The sequence below is a fragment of the Kogia breviceps genome, chromosome 9 (genome assembly GCF_026419965.1).
Source record: "Kogia breviceps isolate mKogBre1 chromosome 9, mKogBre1 haplotype 1, whole genome shotgun sequence".
NCBI classification, from domain to species: domain Eukaryota; kingdom Metazoa; phylum Chordata; class Mammalia; order Artiodactyla; family Physeteridae; genus Kogia; species Kogia breviceps.
The window spans coordinates 68,412,934-68,440,307 of NC_081318.1; the positions used below are offsets into that span (position 1 = coordinate 68,412,934).

The 27,374-nt window shown below is 35.4% G+C and overlaps 1 protein-coding gene across 2 annotated transcripts in view; it reads right to left on the reverse strand.

Annotated features, from left to right (window-relative positions):
• AGMO (alkylglycerol monooxygenase) overlaps positions 1–27,374 on the reverse strand; it is a 339,122-nt gene that overhangs the window by 225,398 nt on the left and 86,350 nt on the right. For both annotated transcript variants that reach the window (XM_067041684.1, XM_059073960.2), the window contains exon 4: positions 8,670–8,773. In XM_067041684.1, the coding sequence (XP_066897785.1) occupies positions 8,670–8,773 (104 nt within the window). The remainder of the gene's footprint in view (positions 1–8,669; positions 8,774–27,374) is intronic.

Consider the following 27,374-nt stretch of genomic DNA (forward strand, 5'->3'; position numbering starts at 1 on the left):
CAATTCCTCTGATTGCAGGTAGAGCACTCATCTCTGTCCTTAAAATGCATCTACTTAAATTGTTATGTTTGGAGAAAGTGCTTGTGTTTCCACTTAGAAAGTCTTCTTTAAGAAATCTGGCCCACCTTCTGTTCCCATTTCTGTGCTCTTAGCCATCTCCCCTTTTCCCCATTCCGCCTTCTTATACATCCTATATTCCAGCCATACTCATACTGTGATGGGTTGAATTATGTCCCCTAAAAAGGGAAAATTTGGACACAGAGACAGACATGAACCCAGGAAGAACTTCATGTGACGAGGAAGGCAGCAATCGGAGTGATACATCTACAACACAAGGAACACCAAAAACTGCCAGCAAACCACAAGAAGCTGTGGATCTGATGCTTCCTCACAGCCCTCAGAAGGAACCAATCCTGCAGATAACTTGACCTTAGATTTCTAGCCTCCAGAGTGTGAGACAATGCACTTCAGGTGTTCTAAGTCACAGTTTTTGGTACTTTGTTAGGGCAGTTCTAAGAAAATAATACACATACCATACATGTTAATTGCCATTCCCTACGTTTATCATATTTGTTCATAATTTTGTTTTTCTCAGACATTCTCCTTCTACATAATGTTCCACTTACAACCATAATCATGGCAAATTTTTTTTCTTCTTACAGATTGGGCTCAAGCCTCGTTTCTTCTGTGATGCTTCACTTGACCCTCCTTGGTTCTCAGACCAGACATCTCTCTCTAAATCCTTAACAATTTGTGTTACAATGGCTGTAGACTTGATTGAATCCCTCCAAGGAAAGCAATCACCTTAAGAACAAAAGCTCATGTCTTACTACTCTTCATATCCCAACCTCTGCCACCGTGAAGACCTCTGTCAGTCAAAAGTGTATAGAAAAAAACATGAGTAGATGCGTTTCTCAAAACAAGAAAAATAACATGTAAAGGGAGTGTTTTAGCCACTTGAACATTTTTTTTAAATGCCAATAAGATAATGTTATTTTATGTAGAGGTCTTCACTATGATTCCCCTTATTTATCCTTCATTATAAGGACTACAAGTGACTATCAGATTTCTGTAAAGAAAAATATCAAAAATTAGGGGAAAATTTTATTTTTACCAAATTTCAAAATGGCTTGGTAAGCACCAGAATAGTTCCATTTTGCTGTGCTAGAATCTGTGCTAGGATCAAGGATCTATAACTGGTCAACACACAAACTGGCAAAGTGCTTCTTTTATTTAATGTATGGACATAAACTTTGTCTTACTAATGTCTTTGAATGGAGGTTGAGGGTGGTGAAGGGATACCTTGGAGTTCTGAGGCAAGGTCCTGAGAGAAGTTTTGTCTTTTTTACTTCATGGGGGGCTCAAGGCATGTTTTCCTTCTGTGACATAAGAGTTGAGAGAATTTTATTCCCACTACATTTGACTGCTTTACATCAGAATTGTTAGTTTCCTGTGTCTTTATTTGTTCAGATTTATCTCTGTATAACTCCAACTCCCATATATTGAAAAACAGTCTTTGCTTATGTAGTTTGGCAGAGAGTATGTCATAATAAAAAGATCTGAGATTTCACTAAAAGTTCCTCTGCGATTTTATGTGTAATATAAAAACAATATTATACATGTGAATCATACTTGATATAGTTCGAAGAATTTACATACTCATTATTTAAGGTGATCTTCCAATAACAATATGAGAAGGCAGAGCAAATATTAATGCCGAATTTCATGTTCAAAATCACTGAGATTCAAACATTACTTAATTTGTTCAGGGTGGCAAATCTAGCTAATAACTGATCTAAGGCTGGAACCCAGACTTCTTTCTTCCAAGTGAATTGTTCTCTACTGTTTCCTCAATTAAATTAATATGTATTTTGAAATTATTATGCTCAAAAATAATATCATCATACATTTACATATTCCCTAACTTATAGATATAAAGGTTTTCACAAATTGATATTTTAACTGTATGTCTTTCCTCTGAAACTAGTTAAAATTTACTTCTTTTTAGACTGCTAGTATGCTCTAAACATATTTTATTAATTCTTGTAATACTGATAATACCAACCTAAAAAGCAAGTACCTCTGAGATATACTACAGCGCTAAAAAAATTTACATAACCCAGTCATTTAAACTAACTGTTTATCATTTTTTACTGCTTTTAAAAGAAACACTCACCTATTGAAATGTAGACAGCTTAGTATTTCCCATTCAGTAGCTTCATATGTTATTCAAATATGTTAAAAAATATATTTTATTCCAAAAAGTAATTAAGTTACTCACCCTGTGCTCTAATTTTTTGAGGATCTGTTAGATCATAAACATTTAAATGAGTGACAGATTTAAATTATTTCACACACTGGTCTTACCCTAGGTAACTTAGAAAAATAATTTCTTTGACAACCATTAAACTTTTTGTTTCATTCATTCATGTTATGTGCATTTATTAAGCACTGACTGCATGAGGCACTTTATACATGCTAAGTATGTAACAGTGACAAAATAGAAGTAGGTTCATTTCCTTCAAAGTTTACATGCTGGTGTGAAAGACAGCAATGCAAATAAGTATTATAATAGAATATGCAAGGCTTTATGGGAGGACAGAAAGAAAAAAAAAAAGTGACCTAGGGGAAGTTAGGAAGGTGGCTGTAAAAGAGAAATGAATCTTGAAGGATATAACAATCAGAGGTAAAGCATAAATAACTTTCTAGGCAGAGATAACTGTATATTCAATAAAATATCAAGGCATTATGTCATGGTAGATTTAGAGAATTGAAAATTAATTGTTAAACTGGATGGGGTGACAATGGGGGAGGGTGGAAGATGAGATTGGAAACAGGTTGGATCAGGTGTAGACCAGCTCTGCCTGTGATAAGGACTCTATGAGGTTCCTTTCTAACAGCTATAAAGAAGTTTAGCTTGTTCAGAGCTGACATTTTGGAAAATGAGCGTTGGATTGAGAGATTCAGAATGGAAACATAGTTACTTTAGAACAACAGCCAGTTTAACAATTACATGGCTGAATCATTGTTCTTTATGATACTCTAGGGGATTCCAGGAATCAATGTCTATTGCTAATGGCTAGATCTAAGTTGTTTTTTTCTAGAGTTGGTATATGATCTACAGTGGCTCTGAGTTCGAAAATGCAGGTATGGACATGTAGCTCTATTTTTAATGAACTATTTGTTTTATAATAGTTTTATACTTGCAAAAGGGTGGCAAAGATAATATAGGAAGTTGCCACATTACCTCCCCTGCTCCCCTCAGTCTCTCTGTTGTTAACATATTACCAAGCTGCATTGAAACAACTAAGGAAGTGACAGTGGTACATTACTTTTAACTAAACTCCACTAAACTCTACACCTTATTTAGATTTCATCAGTTCTGTTTTTCTTCCCCCCTAATATTCTTTTTCTGCTTTAGGATCCATCTAGGATAAAACATTACATTTAGTTTTGTCTCTTATAGTCTCCTCTGATCTGTGACAGTTTCTCAGACGTTCTCTGTGTTTCATAACCTTTACACTTTGGAGTACTGGTTAGGTATTTTGTAGAATGTCACTCACTTTGGGTTTGACACATGTCTTTTCTTATGGTTAGACTGGGGTTATGGGTTTTGGTGACAAAGACCACAGGCGTGAAGGTCCATTCCCATGTATCTTGTCATAGGGTACATACTACCAATAGCATACCAACAGCATATTTTTATCACATCTTATCAAAGGGTGCCTGCTACCAATATAACCTGATGATGTAAACTTTGACCTGTGATTTATTGTGTTTGCTAAGTTTCTCCACTCTAAAGTTGAACTTCCACTTCTACCCCACCCTTTGTCACTTTCGATACTCTATTCTTTGTGAAGGAGTTACTAGAGTCCACACTCAAAGGGCAATGGTAAAGGAGGCATTAATCTCCATTTCCTGGATGGGGGCAGTATCTACATATATAATTTGAAATTCTCTTGAAATTCTTTAGGGGATTTTGTTTCCCATTTATTTGTTCCTATTTATTTCTGTATTTAATCATTTATCGATGTCAATGTGGACTGATTTCAAAGATATTTATTTTATACTTTGGATTATAACTTCACACTATGTTATATATTTTGTTGTTCAAATTGTTCCACATTTTGGCTATTGGGAGCTCTTTCAAATTGGCTCCTGTGACTCTTTGACTTATCCCATTCTTTTATTTTTTGAGCACTTCTATAACTATGTTTTGAATATAAAACTTTAGCATTCAGATATTTTATTTATAAAGTTGGAAGAAAATGAGATGTTAACCCTGACCCTATTATATATTACATAATATTCATGGGTCTGAACACATTTTATTATTTGCAAAGTGGAGAGACTATCATGTTTAAGACTATCATTATATTGATTAAGATGTATAATAAGAGACTGAAGTAGCAAGGAAAACCATATATTTAATTATATAATGAATAAGCCTCACTTAAAAAGGCACTACCAGAAGGGGCAATATAGGGATAGGGAATTAAGAGGTATAAACTATAATGTACAAAATAAACAAGGATATATTGTACAATACTGTTTTGATGAAAGCCTGCTTTCTGTCTCACGGTTTATTGGATTCACTGGCAAAATAACCACTCATCTCATACAAATGAGTAGATTTAATTAATTTTTTAATAGAAGATTATTTAACTTAATTTCAATATACAGTCATTAGAAGGGGATGAATAAAAGTATTAGAGAGACATAACAGAGTATATATCACCAGATTGGGCAGACACCTACATCCAGATTCAAACAGCAAGCTGGAGTCCCAGTTGGGAAGGGTCCCGGGCGGTGCATCCACCCCACAGGTGAGACTTCAGTTTGCCACTCGAAGGAGCCCAGTTTTTAGCACCAGGCCGCAAGCTGATAACAATCAGCCTACATGCAAGTTTGCAGCTCTGGTTATTGTCATAAATGCCTTGGTCTTAACTCATAAGTCTTGGAATGTTCTTGATCCCCAGGGGCTGGCCAGAACCTCAAGGTGCAAGAAGTCCCAGGACTTTACTCTCTATCTTATCTAGTGGTTTACAAAGTGTGCTGGCGCCACCCCTTTGGCCTGGGTGTAGCTCAGCAGTTTGGCATGCAGCCAGCTTTAGTGTCATTGTCAGGTCAGAGAGAGGCCTAGTGTGGTCTCTGAAGCCTGAACACGACTACTTTACTAGCTTCCCCAACAAATACAGGGAATATAGCCAATATTTTATAATAACTATAAATGAACTATAACCTTTTTTTTTTTTTTTTTTTTTTTCCGGTATGCGGGCCTCTCACTGTTGTGGCCTCTCCCGCTGCGGAGCACAGGCTCAGGACGCGCAGGCCCAGCGGCCATGGCTCACGGGCTCAGCTGCTCCGCAGCACGTGGGATCCTCCCGGACCAGGGCACGAACCCGTGTCCCCTGCATCGTCACGCGGACTCTCAACCACTGCGCCACCAGGGAAGCCCTGAACTATAACCTTTAAAAATTGTGAATCACTATTTTATATACCTGTAACATATAATATTGTACACTGACTACACTTCAATAAAAAATAAATCAATAATTTGGGGAAAAAAATGTACTCCACTAATTGTAGCTCTTTGGGGATAAGTAACGGTAAATCACCTAAAACTGGATTTAAAAAATGCAAAAAGTATGGTTATAAATTCTCATCTTTAACTACTTTAAATGACACTCCTGCCACCCTAATTTTCATAGTAATGTCAAAGAAAAGCACTCTGACCTTAATTTTGCTTTTCATTTCACAAATCAATTTTCTCTCCAAAGACATGACCCATTTATTATTTGTTCTAAAATACATTGTTACCTTAGTAGCTATCAAATTATATGCCTTATATAGCTGTATCGATGAAAAGAATCTTACAAAAGATTCAAAGAAAATGAAGAGACCTGACAACTCTGATTTTAATGTCTAGAAAGACCTATCACAGACTGGCAACCATCACAGATCCTGAAACCATCCAAGTTACTTTCTGGCACACTTACAAATATTAACCAAGAATCCAGGCTGATTGACAATCCCTACCTTTCATGTCTCATACTGGAAATCCTCTCTTCCTCCCCATCTCCACCCCAAATTAACAGCTGTAATGCGTTCCCAATGCTCATTTACTTATTCAGCATATTTTCTGTGTCTTTGGCAAAGTGATAAGAGGTTATAAAGGGAATTTAGTCTGGCAATAAATAGGTGTGAACCTGCATTTCACTTCAGTTTTCACTAATCTGTATCTTTGGATGCATTGATATAATAGAGGAAAGGACACAAGCTAGACCAGGATAAAGATGGGAGTCAGATGTCTGGACTGTTCCAACCAACAATGTTCAATACTGGATGATGGGTGGGCTCCCCTGAGATTCATTTTGTAGCTTTAAAAATAGATGATTTAAATATAGTATCTCCCAGGTTTCTTCTACTTCTGAAATCTCTGATGCTCAGATAGAAAATTTTCCTTTGATCATTCCTCAGATAATTAACTCATTAACGACACTGATTTCCCTGGAGCAACTTCCAACATAGCTACATACCTTGGAGACTTTCTCCCCCAAAATGTAACTACTGGTGGCTTGAGTTATCCTTATGCAAAGAGTAATATATAAATCAGGAGAGAATAAATATTTTTGAGATTATTATTTTAATCAGTCATATAGTCAGTCTATTTTGTATAGGATAATAGAAATTTGTATTAATGGAGCTATTCCTTAAGAAGGTAGTGTGGACAGTATTCTCCTCCCCAGTCAGGAGCCTGTCCTTCCCTCCATTCACTGGACCAGTCTTGAGGTATATACAGCTGTGTAACAGGTAGTCTTTTCCTCTACTTTTAACCATCTAAAGTTCCAGCACAAGCTGGCGATAGAAGATGTGAGGGGGAAATTATCTATCTATCTATCTATCTATCTTTTCCATCTATATTGCTTAGAGCTGTGTTATACATTGAATCATGTCACTCTAAAGTTCATGTGTCAAAATCCTATTCCCTAATACCTCATAATGTGACCTTATTTGGAAATAGGATCATTGCAGATGTGATTAGTTAAGATATGGTCATAAGAGAGTAGGGTGGGCTCCTAATCCAATATGACTAGTGTCCTTATAAAAAAAGAGAAATTTGAACACAGACACAGGGAGACCCCCATGCGAAGATCAGACTCCCATGGGGAGTGAAGATTGGAGAAGCTAGGAGAAAGGACTTGAACAGCTGCTCCCCTAGAGTCTTCAGAGGGACCATGACCCTGCCAGCATTGGTTTCAACCTTCTGGCCTCCAGAACTGTGAGACAATACAATTCTGTTGTTCTAAACCACGCAGTTTGTGGTACTTTGTTACAACTGGCCTAGGAAATTAATATAAGCTGTAACATAGGTGTATGGTGTGGGGAGCAGGGGGTGGATTTCCTTCAATATCCTTTTCAGCAGATGTATTAGTGCCATCACTGGCTTATCCATTTGTATGGCCTATGCTCCTGTTTGAGTCAGAACACATGCCAGTATATCTTTCTATTGATTATGAGGTATCTGATTTCAAATATGGGACTCTGTCACTTACTGGTTGTGTAATTAACCTCATTGACCTACAGATACCTGGATAATGGTAATACTTGATCTAGCATAGCATGGTGGGCAGGGCTCAAGAGAGATGACATAAGTGAAAAACAAGAGGTAAATAGAAGAGGATTTAGTGTAGAGGTTAAGATCTTTGCAGCCAGGTTGAATGAGTTCAAATTCTACCCCTCCCTTTACTAGTTTTGTGACTGAACTATGGACTCAGTTATCATTTTGAAATGAGAGTTATACAGTACCCATGCCTTGAAGTTGTCATGAAGAACAAATGAATTAATACATAAAGAGGTCTTAGATGACTGTCTGGCAAATAGAAAATATTCAATAATCATATCTAATAGAAGTATTATACATGCAAACTATTAAGAACATACAGTTTAACATTTATATTATTATCATTATAATTTATCATTAGTAAACAGCTACTGATGAATGCACTTATACATTGATAACTCTGACTTTCTAGTTCAAGGTGCATTTTAGCAGCAGTACTTTAGACAGCTCAGAAGAGCTAAAGAGGGACAATCACAGATGAGGTCTGATACCAAGTGGATCAGATTTGCCCAGAGAATCAGAAGAATCTTAGAACTAGAGGCAATTTCTGGTATTCATTAGTCTTGTCATTTCCTTATGTTAAAATACTTTAGAGCCAAACTTTCTGTTGAGCATTGAATTAACTATGCTAATATACAGATAAAAAGCAAAGGATTTAATTAGATTTTACTCAAGCATGCAGAAATGGGAACTGATTTTTTTAAAACTGTTTTTAAAACTTTCTAATGAAATCTTTGCATATATTTGAATTGAGATACATTGTCTATATATCACACTCCATAGTTGACAGTAAATAAAGAACAGCCAGCCACTTTCTCACTGTGAGTTTTGGGGGCTCAAGTAGAAGACTACCATTGGAAAAAAACACTTCTTTCATGTGTGTCTGGTTTCACAGAGGAGAAAGAAACACTTTAGTGTCTGGCCTTACAGAGGAGAAAGAAGCATTTTTTGTAAAACAGCTTCTATTCATTTACTTGGAGGAAACAGAAACAGTTGCGACTAAATGAAATTATATTATCACCTTTATTCAATTTCATAAACTTACCCAGGAAGTGTACAGTTGGAAGACAGATTGTCTCAGTGCTGTGGATAAGTTATAGTCTTCTGAACTGTGGTGTGTTTGGTGTGCAGCCCACATAATATTAACCTCTGCAAAACACACAATTTGAAATGAGCCATGACAATAAGAACAAAGCAACTTTCATTTTCAGTTATGCATGCTGCTCTGCTGAGTGAAGAAGAAAAACCTCGAACATCTCTGAAAAAGCTAGCCAATATAATTATAATTAAAATGAGCTGCCTCAAATCATTTTTGGAAGCAGAGAGGGTATAAATTACAAAGAAATAAAAATATTGAAACATAGCCAATAAATATGTATAGTGTATATGGTATAATTAAATGCCTTCAGCAAACTGAAATGACTTCCAAACTTTACACTTTCCTAACATATTACAATATGACAAATCATAAAAGCTAACTGGTAATGTTGTAACAAATACAGTCAATGCATTGTGATAATTTTTCAGCATGTAATAACATATTTCTAATTAAAGAAGAGTACTCTGATGGGAGAAATTGGTGTATAAATTTTGGAATGAAATGTTTCATAATATTCTTCCCTAATGGCTTTTTAAGAAATTTCAAAATCTGTCTCTTGGAATAAGAGGCAAAGCAGAATAACATCTGGCCCTAAGATTTAAGGTTTCAGTTTTATTTACAGATATATATTCAAAACTAATAGTTACATATAGTTCTTCCCATACCTCACCAAAACAGTATACCATTTCTAAAACTGTCCCACATAATTGCTGTTTGTCCTCAAAATAAAAAAGAAAATGCAAATTGTTAATTTTCACTGAACATTAAGTAAATTGTCCTCATACTGTCTTGAGATTCATATATACCTAAAGGATAGTTGCTTGCCTTTTCAACAGCAAATGTGCCACTATAATAACCACCTAAGTATATGGAATTTAAGAAAACAAGCCCACATTTTTCATTCTGCCCTCATTTTTCATTTCCTACCAGAATTACAGATCAAAATGCCATATATTGTTTTAGTAAAAGAAAGTATGCTCTTAGCTAAACTAACTTATATTTTGTCCTTTGCTACAAATATACGAGATAGAATTAAACATATGATGTGATAATTGTATCCCTGCCAGTATAGATTAGAAATTTTTAATTTTTTAGGCTTGGATGCATGGGAACTGAACAGTGAACCTAAAAGTGGAAATATGGAGTTATTGGTCTCTGCAGCTGCCATATATTCATAGTTTAGTTCTGTGAGAATGAGATTATGAACAGGATTATGAATACGTAGCTCAATCAGAAGTCATTTCTATTAAAGTCATATATTTTCAAGTGGGGCAAGTATTTTCACAAACCATCAGTTTATATCTAACTTAGATCCTGACTGGTTTCACATTTTAATCATTTTAATCATTCCTAGTAATGACCCTGTATTTCTACTCGAGCAATGAAGGAAATTGTTCTTACACAAATGAGAACTACTTCAGTATAATGATCTCTAACTTGCCAAGCATAATCTCTGAAATAACCTAGAATCTAAATCTCTGGTTTACTGACTAGCCTATATAGCTATAAATAAGAGAGATACAAAGAATCCCATGGCACTTGAAATCTTCGGATGTTGTGTGGAATATTATTAAGAGGTAATAAATTTGATGAATCTCCTAAATCTTTTAAACCTTCTTACAGATTGAACATCTGAAGTAATCTAAACACCACTTTCTCTTTAGAACATACCCATTATTGAACACTTCAGAATTTGTCACATAAAAACTTCATTACAAATAAAAACACTACTTTGTTGGACCTTTCAGGATTTGTTTTAAAAAATTCATCATAATGTATCCATGTTATGATTTCACTAGTGGATGAGCTAATCAGATGGGGTTTAATTAGAGGGTAATAATATGCAGTGGAACTACCTCCTTGTAATCTCCACAGAAGCTAAATGGTGGAACAAAGAATCCACGAGGGTGGAGGTTAAAGACCTGTCTCTATAGTTGTTTTAAAAGCATTTACTTCCTATCACAAACTGTGTGTAACACAAGCCTTCATTCAATGAAGTACAGCTGTATAAACAGGGTGCAGTAACTGGATCCCACTGCCTTACCTCTGTCACTTTTCAGAATTGGGAAAAACAAGAAGAAATATAGAATTTTTTTTTCACAGTCTATATTCAGTTTACTTGAAGCAAATTATTTTCAAAGGTGGTTATAAAAATACATTTTATAGAAAATTGTCCCCACAGTTTTTTAGTAAATAAAATGAGAAAAAGTTAATAGTACATTTATATATATGTTCATCTTCCCTAATACTTGAATTGATGAGTTGTCTGTTCTAAGGAAGAAAACCAAATGTTAAGGAGAAAAAATTGATATTATCACAATAAACTTCTTTCTGTGAAAAAATATTAATAAAATTATAAGTTGTCAACAATAATAATTTTCTTTTCCTTTAAGAAAAAATTATTGATTTTCTAAGCATATGATATGTTATTATGGCTTTTTAATGATATCAGAAATAATAATGCTACTTTCCAGTGCCAAAATATAGATTTCTTTAAATATATTTTATTAATACATTGACCAATCATTCCATTGGTTTGGCCAAAATTTAATGTAATATGTGTGTTTGTATGTATGTTATATTCTTGAGTTTGTTACCTTGTTTCTATTTTTTGTAAATTAAGGTACAACTTACATACAGTGAAATCCATCCCTTCTGATATTTAGTTCTACGAGTTTTTACCAAATAAACACCACTGTGTGATCACTGTCACAATCAATATAAGATATGGAACAGTGTTGATCACACCCCAAAGTTCCCTGTTGTACTTTGTGTATAGCAGGCTGACTCTACCATGGCTCCCAGATTCAGATGATGAGATTCTGGACTTTGAACTGATAATGTGATGGGATGAAATGTTTAGGACCTTGGGAGAGGTGAGTGTGTTTTGAATGTGAAAGAAATAAGAATCCATGGGATCCAGAGGATTCCTATAGGAGGTGGCCTCTAAGATGGCACTCAGTGATTCTTGCCTACTGGTGTTCAACCCCCTATATAAATCCACTCCTTGAGTGTGGGCTGGATTTAATGACTCCCTTCTAGTAAATGTAATGTTGGCAAAGGTGATGGGATGTCACTTCTGATATTAGGTTATAAAAAGACTGTGGCTTATGTCTTAGGTGCTATCTCTTGTACTCTCATATACTCTGTCTGAGCAAAGTCACCTGCTGTGCTATGAACTGCCCTTTGGAGAAGCACATATGATAGGGAACTAGGAGAGGCCTCAGGTTAACCAGTTAGCAAGGAACTAAGCTCCTCAACCCAAACTCCACAAGAAACTGAATCCCACCAACAACCATGTAAGTGAGTTTGGAAGCCGATCCACCCCCACTTGAGTTTTCAGATAACACTACAGCCAGAAGACAGCTTAACTGCTTAACTATAGTCTCATGAAAGACCTTGAGCCAGAAGCACTGATCTAAGCTGTGCACTGATTTCTGACCTACAGAAGCTGTGAGAGAAGTCACGGATGTGTTACAAAGCAGTAGAAAATTAATATTGTGATTAACTCTCCTTGACCTCATTCTCAGTCCCTAGTATCCATTGATTTGGTTTCTTTCACTTAGCATAATGCATCACAGATTCCTCCATTTTGCTGTGTTTATCAGTTGTTCCCTTTTTTGCTGAGTAGTATTGCATTTGTATGGATGTACCACAGTTTTTGTTTTGTTTTGTTTTGATCCACTTAGTAGTTGAACATTTCAAGTGTTTCCAGTATTTGGCAATTACAAATAAAGCATCAATAAATTTTCTAGTATAGTTTTCATATGAACCTGTTTCATTGCACTTTGGCACATACTCAGGAGTGAGATTACTGAATTGTATGGGATGTTTACATTAGGTTGTCAAAAACTGTCAAAACATTTTCCAAACTGACCGTGCCATTTTGTATTACCACCAGCAGTATGTGAGAGTTAAATTTGCTACACATCTCTGACAGCCCTTAACATTATTAATTTTATTTTATTTATTTATATGATAACATTCATATATAACATATATGATAATAGGTGTGTATTATTATCACATTGAAATTTTAATTTGCTTCTCTGCAATAGCGAATGACAATGATTACCTCTCCATGTGCTTATTTGCCATTTATATGTCTTCTTTGTCTATTCAAAATTAGTGCCCACAGTTTAATTGGGTTGTTTTTTTATTATTGAGTTTTGAGATATCTTTATATATTCTGCACACAAATATTTCCTCCCAGTCTGCGGTTTGACTTTTCATTTTTTTTTACAGTACCTAATGAAGAACACCGGGTTTTTATTTTGATGAAATCCAATTTATATACTCGAGAGTTATATTAAAAGATATTTTTAGTGTGTATAAGAACAGAGGTTACTTCCAAGAAACTTTTCAGAATGAGGACAAATTTGTAAGCAGAGTAAACTTGTAATTTAGAAGCTAACAGATTCTATATGTATTACACATCTAAAGTATATCTAAGTCTCTTTTGTCATTTCTCGTCACCTATCAAATGGAGAGAAATAATTCTTTAGGTTAATCTGAGACACAAACAAGGTCTACAAGGAATTTTTACAGCTATATGATAGCTATTTAATCTTCAGTAGTGGACAGGAAGTCTTGGGGCATCCTGGGGGTGATGATATTGCCTTCACTCATAATTTGGAAAACCTTCGAGCTGTGAAGGAAAAAATGTTCAGGCATAGTTGCAAAATGTTGGTGTTTGCACCAAGAAAGGCATGCTAGTAACACTTGATGGAACATTTAATATATTGCGTGGTAACTATGGAACATGAGAACTGCAAGGAGTTTATGAGGTTACTTAGTTCAAATTCTTTATTTTATAAGTAATAAAAATGAAATTAAAAGGGAGAGGGAAAAAAGTTTCATTAAAGGAAAGAAAGCTTTTTAAAATTTTGTGTCTCTCTCTCTCAACAGTGATTTATTTGATGCATTCCTTCCCCTCTTGGAGTTTTATTTCTCCTTCAGAAATGGAGGTGACTGGGACCAACTATTCTGTGAGCCCCAGATGACATGTATTTGGTAATTTCCAATAAGTAAAGAACATTAAGGAGCTCAACACACATTATTAAATGATGGTGTTAAATCTCTTGAATTGGAGCTACTGCTTACTGCCTTTTGCAGGAAATCTGACACTACAAAACACTGAACTAGTCAATTTTTGAATGAAAACAATTGCCACTCTGAATTTGAAAATATCAGTACGAGGTATAAGTGAATCCTTTAAAAATTTGTTCTATCTCTTTCCAACAGATAAGCATGATTGATAAATGATTTCAAAAAAGTAAATGAACGAAGCAATCAAAATATTAGTAACAGACTCCAACTGTCAAAGTTAAGTCTAAATGGAAAATTTAATTGCTGGTGAAATAACAAAGAATATACCCTCATTGAATGCATTGATGATGACATCATCAGTTTTGTCATCACAATTTCATTCACTTCCTATAGCAACAAATCAAAGTGATGATAAAATTGATGATATTGCTAATTCAGTGAATAGTGATTGATAGTCTTCATTGAGTATTTTTTTGTAATCTGTCCTTTGTCCACTTAATACCAAAACATAAATGACTAAGTATATCTAAAAATGTCAAATCAATGAGAATATAATTGATAAACTGGCTGGACCTCCATATTTTTGTTCAACACATTTTGCATATATCCAGATGTTCAGCATCATAGAAACCAGTCATCTGAAGGACTGACCAAATATTCACTTTTTATCTATACGTTTGGCAACATGTAGATTCTAGAGGAGGTAACAAATGATGGCTCTAAAATTGTCACAAACACTAAACTGTCTCTAATCTTTCTAGCAATAACAACTTTAACACTTTTTTAAAATTTATGTTCAAATGGAAGTCTTTAAAAGCTAGCATGCAGAATTTTAAAAGACTAGTTCTCCATTCATGTTTAAATTCTTTCAAAATTTAAACAAAAAATAAAAGAAGATACAGCTTTTTAGTATGAAGCAAAAATAAATCCTTAAGAATGTATATCATCTTTTCAATCAAAACTTCCATTTCTATACAATGCAAAAGCAAGAAAAAATATGATGCTTATTATTGTTATTTGGATGAAATGTTAAAATTAATTGAAGATATAAAAGAATGTTATTTCCACCTACCATATCCACTATCATTAAAAATGAAAAATGTGATTTTAAAATTTCAGAATTTTGACATGTCCATATTTAGTTCAATTGTATTCTATTTTAAATTCATTTAGGAAAGTCTAAAAATTAAGATTATACTTGATAAGATTTCATTTAAACTGTGTATTTTTTAAAAAATAAGGATTTATTTAGCACTAACTTATTGAATCCCTACTATGTATATCTTTGTGGATATTCTGATAGATAAAAACATGCAATCAATCAAACAAACAAAAAACATCCCTCAAAGAACTTACATCTAAATAGAAGCAAAAGAAAGATATAGAAAGAACTTGCTAATACAGGAAACTTTTACATCCCTTAAAATAAAAATAATTCTGTGTAAATTATACATGTTCTGTATCACTTTGTAGTCATTGTTTCATAACAACTTTTGAAAGATTATTATAACCAAGGCTTCCATGAAATATAAGAAGACATTAGCTTTCACTCTGTCTGACAGATTAAGTGACCCCTTCCCTACCTGTCTTTCTATATGTCTATTCTCCACATTTTCCAGAAATGAGATTTTACAATATCTCATACAATTTAAATTTGGGTCATTGCCTACTTACCTAATGGTTAGAAATGCAATGAGTTCCTCCTTGACTTTACTCAAAGATGAGACTGATTAATGATAATAATAATAGCAATGATTGTAAACACACAGAAGGGCTTATCATGTTCTAGGCGATATTTTAAACACACTATATATATTAATTCATATAATTCATATTATCTGTAACTATACTAGAGGTAGATGTTTGTATAGTTTCCCTTTTATAAATGAGGAAAGGGATATATGATATTTAATAACTTGAATAAGTAATGATTATTTTTCTTATGACATATTAATAAATTTTATCATTGGCAGAAACCATATTTTCTAGCCACACTGCCCCTCAGTGGGTTTGTGTGTCTGATTCTCAATGATGCAGTGTGAGTAAAAATAATGTGTGTCACCCCGGGCAGTGGTAGAGAACTGGTGTGATCCTTTGCACTCTCTCTGTTCCCCTCCAACTGCCAGACAGGATATTCAATGGAGGATGCTGAGGCCTTAGGGTATGCAAAGAAACAAGACAGAAGGATCTTGGCTATCTGACTACCAGTGTAGAATAGAAAGCTCCCATTGACCCTTATTTAAGCAGGATGTGAATGAGAAATAAATCTATTGTGCTAAGTCACTGGGATTTGTTATCGCTCAGAGACCTTATTCCCCACTAGTAATTTTTGCTCTTAATACATATGAATATGATGCAAAACCCCCCAATATCAGTGACCTTATTACAGATCTATGTTCTCTATCACTCAGTGTTTCCTATGGACTGACTTCTATGAGGAAAGCACTTCATAGCATACTAGGTAACTGTGTTTCTAAAAGCAACCTCCAACTAGCATAGCTCAAAGTAACGTACTTTCTTATCATTAGCCTTCCAAAATGAGTGCTTCAAAGAGATGGCAATAGGGAATCCAGAACATATCCGGCACATGTTTACTCTCTTTCTCTTTCTTCTACTACCTTGAGTCTCCCCTCATTTCATTATAATGAAAGGTTTGCCTTGCCTTGGGGCAGGTGTGTGTAACAGGGCTGGGAATGTGAAGGAAAGAGAAATGTCACATATCTTGTTAGTAGCATGTGATACCCCAGTCTCATTTCCATGCTCCTCGAGTCCCCATTGTCTTCTCAACACTATTCCTGTCCTTATACTCCTCTCCTTTCATCACCACCCTGCTCTGGAAAGCCCAAGCCTGACTATTCGCTTTCCTCACAATGCAGATGAATCTAAATTTTGTTCACCAAAGACCACCATTTTATTAGTTATGTATGAACTTATTTCTACCTTTACTACCTAAACATATATAGAATAGGAAAACTTTCCTCGTTGCCTTGCCAGATCAAGGAGTAAGAACTTTTAGAAAACTTTAGCAGAACTGAGCTTTCCTTGACAGAGAAGGAGAGAAGCTATAGGACCATGTTCTCTTCCACAGGGAGTTAGATTACAATCCCAGGAATAAAGGCTCCTATGATAAGCAAGAGGTATTAGGAATAGGAAGGGAAGCAGACAGGCCTTGAGGAGTGATTGAAAGAAAGGAACTCATACTGGGCACTAGGATTAGCCCTGCAAAGTCTCTCACTTCCAATCTCTCACTACACTTCACCATCTTCAACTAACCTTCCAGGTTAGAGCCCTTGTCCCAGACCAGAAAACACAAAACCAGCCATATCTTGAAATTAAAGGTGTACTTCCTTCAACCTAGGCCAGGCAGGTGGAATAGAAAGTGAGAGGGGGTTCCTCATCCCACTGCAAAGAGAGAAATGCTCTTGGTTTCCCAAGTTGAAAGGCTAAAAGCATTTCCCACCTGAAATATTACTGAACATGGTAATTACGTCCTATAGAACAGCTTTCTTTCAGTTTTATGATGAACTATGTCTTTATATAGGCAGATTTAGAACCTAAGTTCAAAAGGAGGCATTTCTCTTTGAAAATGTGCACCTCGTTCCTAAGAGCCAGTTTACAACCAAGATTTCTAATTATTGCTCATCCATATGAGGAAATTGCTCATATACATATTTTAAGAATTGAATCAGGGAAAGGATGAAAGTGAATCTATAAAGAGAAAAGAAAATGAGGTACATTTCCAGTGTAACTTACACACAGGTGCACTCATATGTTTACTGTACATTTGCGTGTATGCATGTTTATGTATTTATATTCGAGGTAGACAGATATAAAATACATGTAGTTTCATATTACATTCCACTTTTAGGTACACAGATACATAGTATGGTGCTTAAGGCTCCACCGAAAGAGTAGAAAGAAATAGTAGTGCATTTACATATGAACGTAGAGAGAGTTCTACTTTGCAGTCTACTCCGTCTCTCAGAGTAGACTAAGCTTTATTGTAGGTTGTCAGTCCATATAATCTCTGCAACACTTCCAACCCATGAGATAAACTGGTTGTCTACTAGCTTAAGAATAAAATGGAAATTTGTAACTTTACTGTCCACTCTATTAGAAGGTTATAGTCTGCCTGAAAAGAATGTTGTGAATAACAGTTTGATGTCATGCACACTCTTCCTACTCTAAGCTCCATCATTCTCCATTTATATCCCTGTGCTCTTAGCCATTTGGGGTATTGATACTTGCCAAGACTAAATATTCACCTAGATTTCTCTTCTTTCTATTTGATATTACCTCAGCCCTAGGCCATGGGCCAAGTAATTTGCTAGAGAATCCTGATTATATCCTTGCTAATACGTGGAAGGAGCTCTTCCTCACTCAATAGAAAAAGTGTTATTGAACTAAAGTATTAAGTGGCTTGAATACTGACATTTCCAGAAATACAATAGACTAGTGAAGAGAGATTTTTGGTTAAGGGAGATTCCCATACCTTTCAACCATGTGGAAAATAAGCTGTGCTTATAGGAAAACTATCCCTCTCTGCAAAAGTTGGCAGAATTAAATACAAATTCTTTGAAATAAAAGTTATCAGTATTACATTTTAAAACAATTATGAATTTGACAATTTTTACGCCTCATGAAGGTCACTTATCCATTTAATAAAACCAGATTCTAGTGCATGTGGGTCCTGGTTAGCAACAGCACAGTAATATCATGGTTTAGCTTTTGGGGGCTGTTAGTGATTTTATCATGAGATTTCCAATATATTCAGATTCTAAGGAATCCACATGCTTTACATAGAATAAAAGCAAGAAACCTTCCAGAGGATTTAATGACATATATTTGGCATTCCTAATAACCTAACTAGCACAATCTGGGGGCAGAAATCGTGGGAGAAGAACTGTCTTTATGTCAATAGAGTGAGCTAGAATTGGCAAGCACTCCCGTGCAGCATGCTCGCCTGTGGTGAGACCCAGTGAACTTCTGCTGTATTATGTTTGGAATAATGATTTCTATAATTTGTCTCCACAAGTCACAGAATCCAAGAACAAATTAACCTCCAAAGTTTGAAAGGAGAGCAACGTAAGGAAGTGAACAGGAAAGCAAAACAACCAGGGATTGTCAGGAAAAGACAGGAAAGCAGGAAAAAATGGCACTAAAACCACTAGTTAGAAGGTGGCTGCAATCTGTCTTTATTCTCCCTCTATTAAGCCTCCTGAGTGGATATAGATTACCCCTGTCAACAGCAGCAACAAAACCTACCAGGATCTCTTTGCCAATAATAAGGGCTTTCTATTGGTCTTACCATTTGCCTTTGTGTTCTGAAACTAATTTTTACTGCTTCATAGCAAACGAGTTAGAAGCTTGGAAGATTACTGAATTTGCAAGAAATGCGATGGTGTCCAATGAAGGTGCCAGAGTGAATCAGCACTGGATGTCCCAACTGGAACAGGTCAGTCTATCCTTTGTGAATGGTTTCATTCTGACATAGATTAGCATTGTCCCTGATCTTTGAGGAACCAATCTGCATCTGATAGATTTCATTCTACGCATTTGTTCCTCACTCTGTTATTATCATTTGCTGACACATCATAGAACTGAATGTTATTTGTTACTGTGATCAGTTACTTTGCCCTTTCCTCTGTTCCCTGCAAAGTAAATGTATATCTGAAATCTGAATATATGTCTGGTTTAAAAGGGAGGCTATCAATGACGACCGAGTCTCACTACTATTTGAGGAAGAGGTCTTGGAATATTCTTTGGCCATTGAGAGATGGAAGTGGTTGTGCAGGACCATATCCCCCATCATTCTAATAGACAAAACTTCATATTCTACCTCCCAAGTCCCCAACCATGACTGCATTGCTGCATGACCTTCAACCCCAAATGCTATTTGTTAAATGAATTCATTGTTTTCTGCCCATGCTTCTTCTTTCTGTTTCTGATCTTGTATTATGACTATTGTACCTTTGATCATTCCTTTTCCCTCCCTCTAGCCCCCAGCAAGACTCCCCGACTGACTGCCATCAATCCACCAAAACACCTGATTTTTTCCTTTCCTATCTCATACCTGCTGTCCTGGATTAAGGCCTCTTTGCCTCGGTACAACAAGAAAATATTCACTGTGTGATATCTATGTGTAAGATACTCTGCATTTATATCATTCACAATCTAGTGCAGGTCAGCAAACTGACATCACAGGCCAAACTCCAGCCCACAAACTGCTTTGTACAGCCAACAAGCTAAGAATGGTTTTTACATTTTCAAATGACAAATAAAATCGGAAGAGTAACAGTTTGTGACACATGAATAGTACATGAAAAAATATGTATCTTCCTCTTTTTTTTCTCATGTACCATCCATTCTCTGGGCATCTTGAACACCCTCAGCACTTTCCTGATCCCATCTTTGTGTGACCTGTCAAAATATTCTTCATCTTTCAAGAATAACTGCATGTGTCATTTTCTTCAGGAAATCATATTCAGCCCTCCCAGCTACAATTATTGTGTAATCCTTATTCTCCTTGGTCTCTAATGTCACAAATAACTCTGCTATTTTGTATCCTCCCTTATTTTATGAACTTCTTAATTCGAGGGATTAATTTGTCCATTGTTGTATTTTCCACAGCGCCTATTATCTTTGTATAGTAGATCACTAGTGTATTTTCTTTTCTATGATTACCAAATAAAGCTATTTTTGAATAATCAATAATCAAATAAATAACTGTTGATTTTATTTGCTAAATACATGTATTTTCATTAGTAAAATCAATGCTTTTTAAATTTTTCTTTTTCCTTCCCACTGATTCCATCTCCCTAATTTCAAGTCATATCTAAACATTTCATTTTGTAAAACATGAACCCTTGGCTTTCCCTTAATTTGTTTTTATCTCAAACATCTTAAAAGAGCAGATTATTTACTTACTTACCTCGCATTCATTCTTAAGCTCATCGTTAATAGCACTTAGTTCTCTCCAAAATCATTATTGGCCTCTTTTATTGCCAAAACTAAAGACCTCATTTTAGATGCCGTCCTATTTGAACTTTCTGAAACATATGACCATTGCTTCTGTTTGAAAATCTTTTCTTCTGGCTTTAGTAACACCCCTTGCTCCCAGTTTTCCTCTTTATTCATCCAGGTGCAATTCCCTGACTTCTTTCCTGATTCTCACCCACCTTAAAGGGACCAACTCTTGTTTTTCTTTACTCTTCACTCTGATTTTCATGGTGTGCTACCACCAATGATGTCAAGAATCACTGATCCAAAAATTGATGGCTCCCAAATACTTCAGTCTACAGGTTTCCATGGACTCTGGGTCTGAATTCCTTTTAAGAATTCTATACATATTGTACCCTGAGTCTATCTCATGGTCTTACTTCCTGTCCCCTGTCGTCCTTCTTTCTTAATGGCATTACTACCACCTTGGCCACCCAGGCAAGGGAGATGACAGCCAGGGAAGGTCTCAAAGCAGAACTAGATCTCAGTACTTTTTTGTAACCTTCTGACTTTTTTTTTTTTTTTTTTTTTTTTTTTTTTTTTTGCGGTACATGGGCCTCTCACTGTTGTGGCCTCCCCTGTTGAGGAGCACGGGCTCCGGACGTGCAGGCTCAGCAGCCATGGCTCACGGGCCCAGCCGCTCCGCGGCATGTGGGGTCCTCCCAGACTGGGGCATGAAACCGTGTCGCCTGCATTGGCAGGCAGACTTTCAACCACTGTGCCACCAGGGAAGCCCTGACCTCTCTTTTGATATTTATGCAATGCTTAGCACATGATCAGGACAAAACCCAGTATCACTAAATGAATAAATTTTTTAAATGACTCCACATTAGTTTGTGATAGTCTTCTAATACATGGTAGCAAACAGGCTTAAAGTTGGTTTTATTACTAATAGGAACAACCATATATAAAAAAAATATATAAAGAGAAAAGTGGAATGGCAAAGGTAACATAAAAAAACATTATTTGTGAAAGTCAACAATAAAATGTAAGATTCTTTCGTCAAAGATTTGACTTTTTAGGAAAAATCCATAAGGAACAGTATATGAAGAAACTCAAAACCTATTTGACACAAACTCTAAAATAATGAGACAGCTTTTATACTACAGAAAATTTTCCTCTAATTCCTCAAGGTATTTTGAATATTATTAAATGGTGTATTACTGCCCCTCTAGTCCTGAAGTTAGAACATCAAACTTGGAGCCTGTCCACCTGGATGCTGTTTACAGATTTCTTAACCATCTGCAAGAAGTTATGACTAGAGCTATCTCACCTGCTTACAGTTAAGCTTACCTTATCATGAAGTTAATCTTTACTTATTTTTGATACACTTATGAGGTTGGGAGAATAGGAAGGTGATACAGCACTTTAGCATTATTTTTTTTTTCAGAAGCCTCAAACATTAAAAAAAAAAAATCAAAGAATATGGGTACACAAAACACCCTAAAAATTTTCAAATCCCCAAATGGAAAACAAAGATATTGTCAAAACACAAAGGGCTATCCCTGTGGTTTTGCTGCTAGGTAACCCACACTTGCTCGTGATATCCAAGGGAAGTTAAGGGTTCCACACACTCCTCTTGCCCTTTCTTTCTGCCATTCCAAATACGTGTGGTGTTCTGTGAACTGAACTTAATTCTACCCTGTCAAATACAAAGGATCAGATATTTTATTGAAAAAATACTCTTCCCTAAGAGGACCATTGTATTTCAATATAATTTTGAAAACAAGTTGTTGGAAATGTTTTATAATGTCATTAGTATGTGGAACTGTTATTTTAAAAGTTATTTTGCAAGCAATGAAGATCAATTAAATAGGTTCCAGGTAAAAGGTCATGAAGCAAAATATTACCAAATTTTAAGGCACATGTGCAACATTTCTCAGCACAATCTAACACCCATGAGTCCACAATAACTGCCCTTGATCTCTGAGCTTTGCAGTGCAGTGTGAATTTAAGCAGCCATAAATCTATTAGCAGATAACACGACAAATTCACATAGGTCAAAACAATGATTTGAACACATTTCGCCTAGTAATTCCCTCTTTTCTTGTGATCATCTTGTCTGAAACCTTGTCATATGGCCAAAAAAACCCACCCCAGTTCTCCTGGTGTTGCAGAGTTGCATAATGTGATTTCCTATAATGATGTCACGGTTGATGCTGTAGACCATGTGAAACAGATTAACTGTGACCAAATTAGCATTCTTTTGTAAGGCCAGCTGATATGCACATGTAAAACATGAAACACCCTCATACTTTGAGAGGCAATTAAATGATTCTCAAACACTATGCTGTAAATAATTTAAACCTCATAAATATCTACTCTATAAAGTAGAGATTGCTTTTTATTTGTTTCTTTAAGCAACGATCATGACAACCTATTTCAGTGCATTTTCATCTTTGGAAAACTTACTAGGAAAATGCTTTGGTGGCTTTTTTTTTTTTTTTTTTTTTTTTTTTGGTTGGATAATGCCTCGTTTGTTCTTTTTAAAGAGTTCTTATGTTCATGTGTTCTCGGCTGTCTTTTGGAAAGATTGATGTCTGGTGTCACTGCTAGGAAGTGCAAACTGTTCAGCCTCACTGCAATCTATGTCCTCATCCTTTTGCTCCACAGGATACCACATACTTTGGCAGCCAACATTCAGAAGGGAAGTGCTTTAATGGTAGTAAGTGATGCCAATGAAACCTTTCCCCCAGTGCTCAAAACTTAGTGGTTAGAGGCTGAGGAACCAAATGGCGGGACTGAGGGGAATAAATGACCATGTTAGCTGAAAGGGACCAATGTTGTTTATCTAACCAATGGTAGAAGAGATTTGAAATTTCCTCTCTCATTAAACTTTTCACCAAAATATCATCCTCATGGTAGCCTGGGAGAATCTGGATCTATTTAAGGATGTCTTGACCCTCTTTTTGGAGACAAAAGAGCTTAGTGATCAATTGTGTTAATAATAGCAATTGTCAGTGTGCTTTTTAGACGTAATTTCCACAGTATAACATGTTCCAGCTATACCTCCACCCCTATGGAGAGTAGAGCAATAGGAGGGAACCCTTGCAATGTAAGTAAAATGAAAGGAATTTATATAAGATGACATGAAACAGGTGTTTGAGATATGTTGAGCTCCTCAGTGCAAAAAAAAAAAAAAGTGCTATTGTGGAAGCAGTATGTTCAGAAGCTGTGTGATGGTGGCAAAGTCATTTAAATTGAAAGTCTGCAATGTTCTCATCTCAGTGAGTGAGTGAGGGTATTGTTTTTCTTGAAGAGCAATATGGCTACCTTTATAATATCAAGCAGAAATAGAATGTGGATTTTTCTTTCTTATAGATGAGTTGGATTCTGATTGATAGAAATGAGTTACTCATTTGATTGCCTCAGGTCACAAATGTAGTCAAAACCACCAAATCCAGTGAAAACAATTAACCACATGGTGATCTGACCTACCACATTGGTCTTATTGTCTCCGTGCTTTAAGCAAATTACCTAATTCTTTGAACTGTCCAATGAAATAGATATCCAGTTGTTTGCAAGCAAAACCATTAAGCATAAAAACTCAAGTTGATCTTAACAGCCATGAGTGATTTCTCTAGTAGTTTAGATTGGTTTTTGTTTGTTTGTTTTAGTTTTTACCTAGGTCACTGCCAAGACTTTACCAAATGTAAGTAAAATTCTACCAGGTTTTTTATATTACTTTTGAATTAGGGACACCAAAAAGCAACCATAATAAAGAGTGGTGGGTAGTAAAGACTAAAAAGAAATGATTCTTGCAAGCAATTGTGAGGAAAGGTGAAGGCAGTTTGAAGGAGAAATGAAAGATAACATACACTGAAGAGTGAAAATGTGTACAGTTCTAGGCAGATACTTGAGATAATCCTTGCTAAGCTTAACGAGTTAACTCTTATTTTCTTGCTGTTTTAAAGAATAGGAAATTGAGGAAACAACTTTTCAAGATCACAGCTACAAAGATGCAAAGCCAGAATCTGAATCCAGGCCCATCTGGCCCCAGAGCCCATACTTTTTTCTGAGCTCTAATATAGGTACCTGCCCACAGCATTACATGACATAAAATGTACAGTGAGTGATGCCTAGTGCCTACTTTTAAAAGTTTTTTCTTTATACAGAAAGAGAAGATAAAGATATTCATATGAAAAAGTAAATATTAGAAAATAGTAAACCACTAGTTGCGTAAACATTGCATATAATGGAGATCAGGGAAAGATTATATAGCTGAGACCTGATTAGTCAGGTTACATCCTCAGAAAAGGTTAGGGTTGAAGCTCTGTCTGAATGTTAAAATAATAATTTCTAGAAGGCTGGAGTTTAGTATACTAAGAGAGCAACTTTCATTAAAAAAATTATATATATATATATATATAATGCAAAATAATTGTTAGAGTATGCCTTCCTTTAAAACAAATTCAAAACATTGACATTGAGATTAACCCAATTGACGTATATTTTTTAGTTTTACAAAGTATTACTTGGCTTAAAAAAGGTAAAGTACTACTTGGTTTAAAAAATCATTTTTGGGGGCTTCCCTGGTGGCGCAGTGGTTGGGAGTCTGCCTGCCGCTGCGGGGGACGCGGGTTCGTGCCCCGGTCCGGGAAGATCCCGCATGCCGCAGAGTGGTTGGACCCGTGGGCCATGGCCGCTGGGCCTGCGTATCCAGAGCCTGTGCTCCGCAACGGGAGAGGCCACAGCAGTTAGAGGCCTACGTAACGCAAAAAAAAAAAAAAAAAAAAAAATCATTTTTTGTGTATTTTTAGGAACTATTACTAATGTTCAAAGCGAAGAATACAAAATATGAACAATTTAATAATGTTCCATTTAGGGAAAGAAAAAATGGAATTCAAACATCACTTGTTTTAAATGAAGAAGGACCACTTAACACTTCATCACATCTTAAAAGCCCCTTTTCTCAAATTTTACAATAATTAGTTCTAAGACACAGACACTTAAATGAATTTCTGCTCAACTCTTTTTCCAATTTAATTTATGTAATCATGAAGCTTAATTTTTATTTAAAAGCCTCAGTGAAGTTTTAGTAAAATATCACAGATGATTTCTATTATATCAACTAAACATTTTAAACTTATATTTCAGTTAAATTTACTGAAAATACTATTTTTTTCCTCAAAATATTTGCACTAATATTTTGAAATTTCACCAAAAATATTTATTTAAGTGTATTTACTTTAAAAAAAAAAAGAAAGGAAGAAAAGAACAAGTCCCTCTATGGATTTTAGAGTGAATATTTATGTAAATGAGATTATTCATCTTGGTTAATCTATTCACAACCACACACACATAAACACACATACATACATACACACACACACGCACACACACACACACACACACACAAATACAAAGTGCCTGATATTACTGTCAATGCATAAAGCTGTTGGATTCTGTACCTTTTTAGCCATAAAATGTGCTCCCAGCAATCAAATGTTCATGAGTATATGCTACTTTCTTTGGTTTTACTCAAAGGCCTGTTGCTGGCCAATTCACTCTCCTTTAATAGAATGGAGCCATTTGACAATTTTTTACTTTTATTTGAAAAATATATTTAGGAATGAAAACGTGAAATACTAACAAGAAAATTAAACAAATTCTTTTATGCAATACTTTGGAAGGGGCAAAAATAAAATTTGAACAAAAATAAAGAAAAAATCTTCAATAGATAATGTTAACTATTGTTACTTGTTTAATCACAGTGTTTTCTTGCAGTGAAAGATGAAGCTAAATATGTTAGGAAAATTGTTTAGCATCAGATTTTGCTATAAGAAGATAAAAATTTCAGCAAAAGATGTTTCAATACTCTCAGCTCTTTTTTAACCAGAATCGTAGCTGGGCTCTTATAGCCTCTTCATCAGGGAAAGCAAGCAATTCTCTAGAGGGCTACATACATTATTTTTAATAGAAAAGAAACCGGATATGATATAAAATTATTTTCACTGTAATGGAAGATATAAGGCTCAAAGAAGACAATGCTTATAATTTATTTCCTATATTTTAACAAGGTAAGAGTGACTCTAATAATCTTTCTAAAATAGGACATAAGGAGTTCTGGGTAATTAAATATTCTGGTTAACAGAGAAACACAACTCATATGAATTATCCATTTTCAAAGAATTAGGCTAATAAAAATTGGCCACATGAAACTACAATGAGATAATTACATCCTTCTCTGTTGTTTCAAAAAGTGTATAATATTGAAGTGTCTCAAGACAATGTCACTATTTCAGCAATGTTGGATGGCACATGTGCAGACAACGGGCTTAGTGAGAGGCCCAGGGTTACAGAGAGCTTCACACATTGCCTTTAATTTGATAACATTTATCTGTTATTATACTGTGTTGAATGGCTATGGGGATTTTTGTCCACCATTGAAAGAGAAGGGAACACTGACCTTGTGCTACTGATTCACAGCTGCTTCAAAACAAAATATTGTTAGACACTTTGAAATAGTATAAAGACATGAGTCTGTCTTTCCTTCCTTCCTTCCTCCCTCACTTTTTTCTTTCTTTCTTCCCCAAGGACCTCCTGGGGACCGCTCCTTCTGTATAACCTTTGACCTCTTGGTACTATGCTCTCAGACATGAT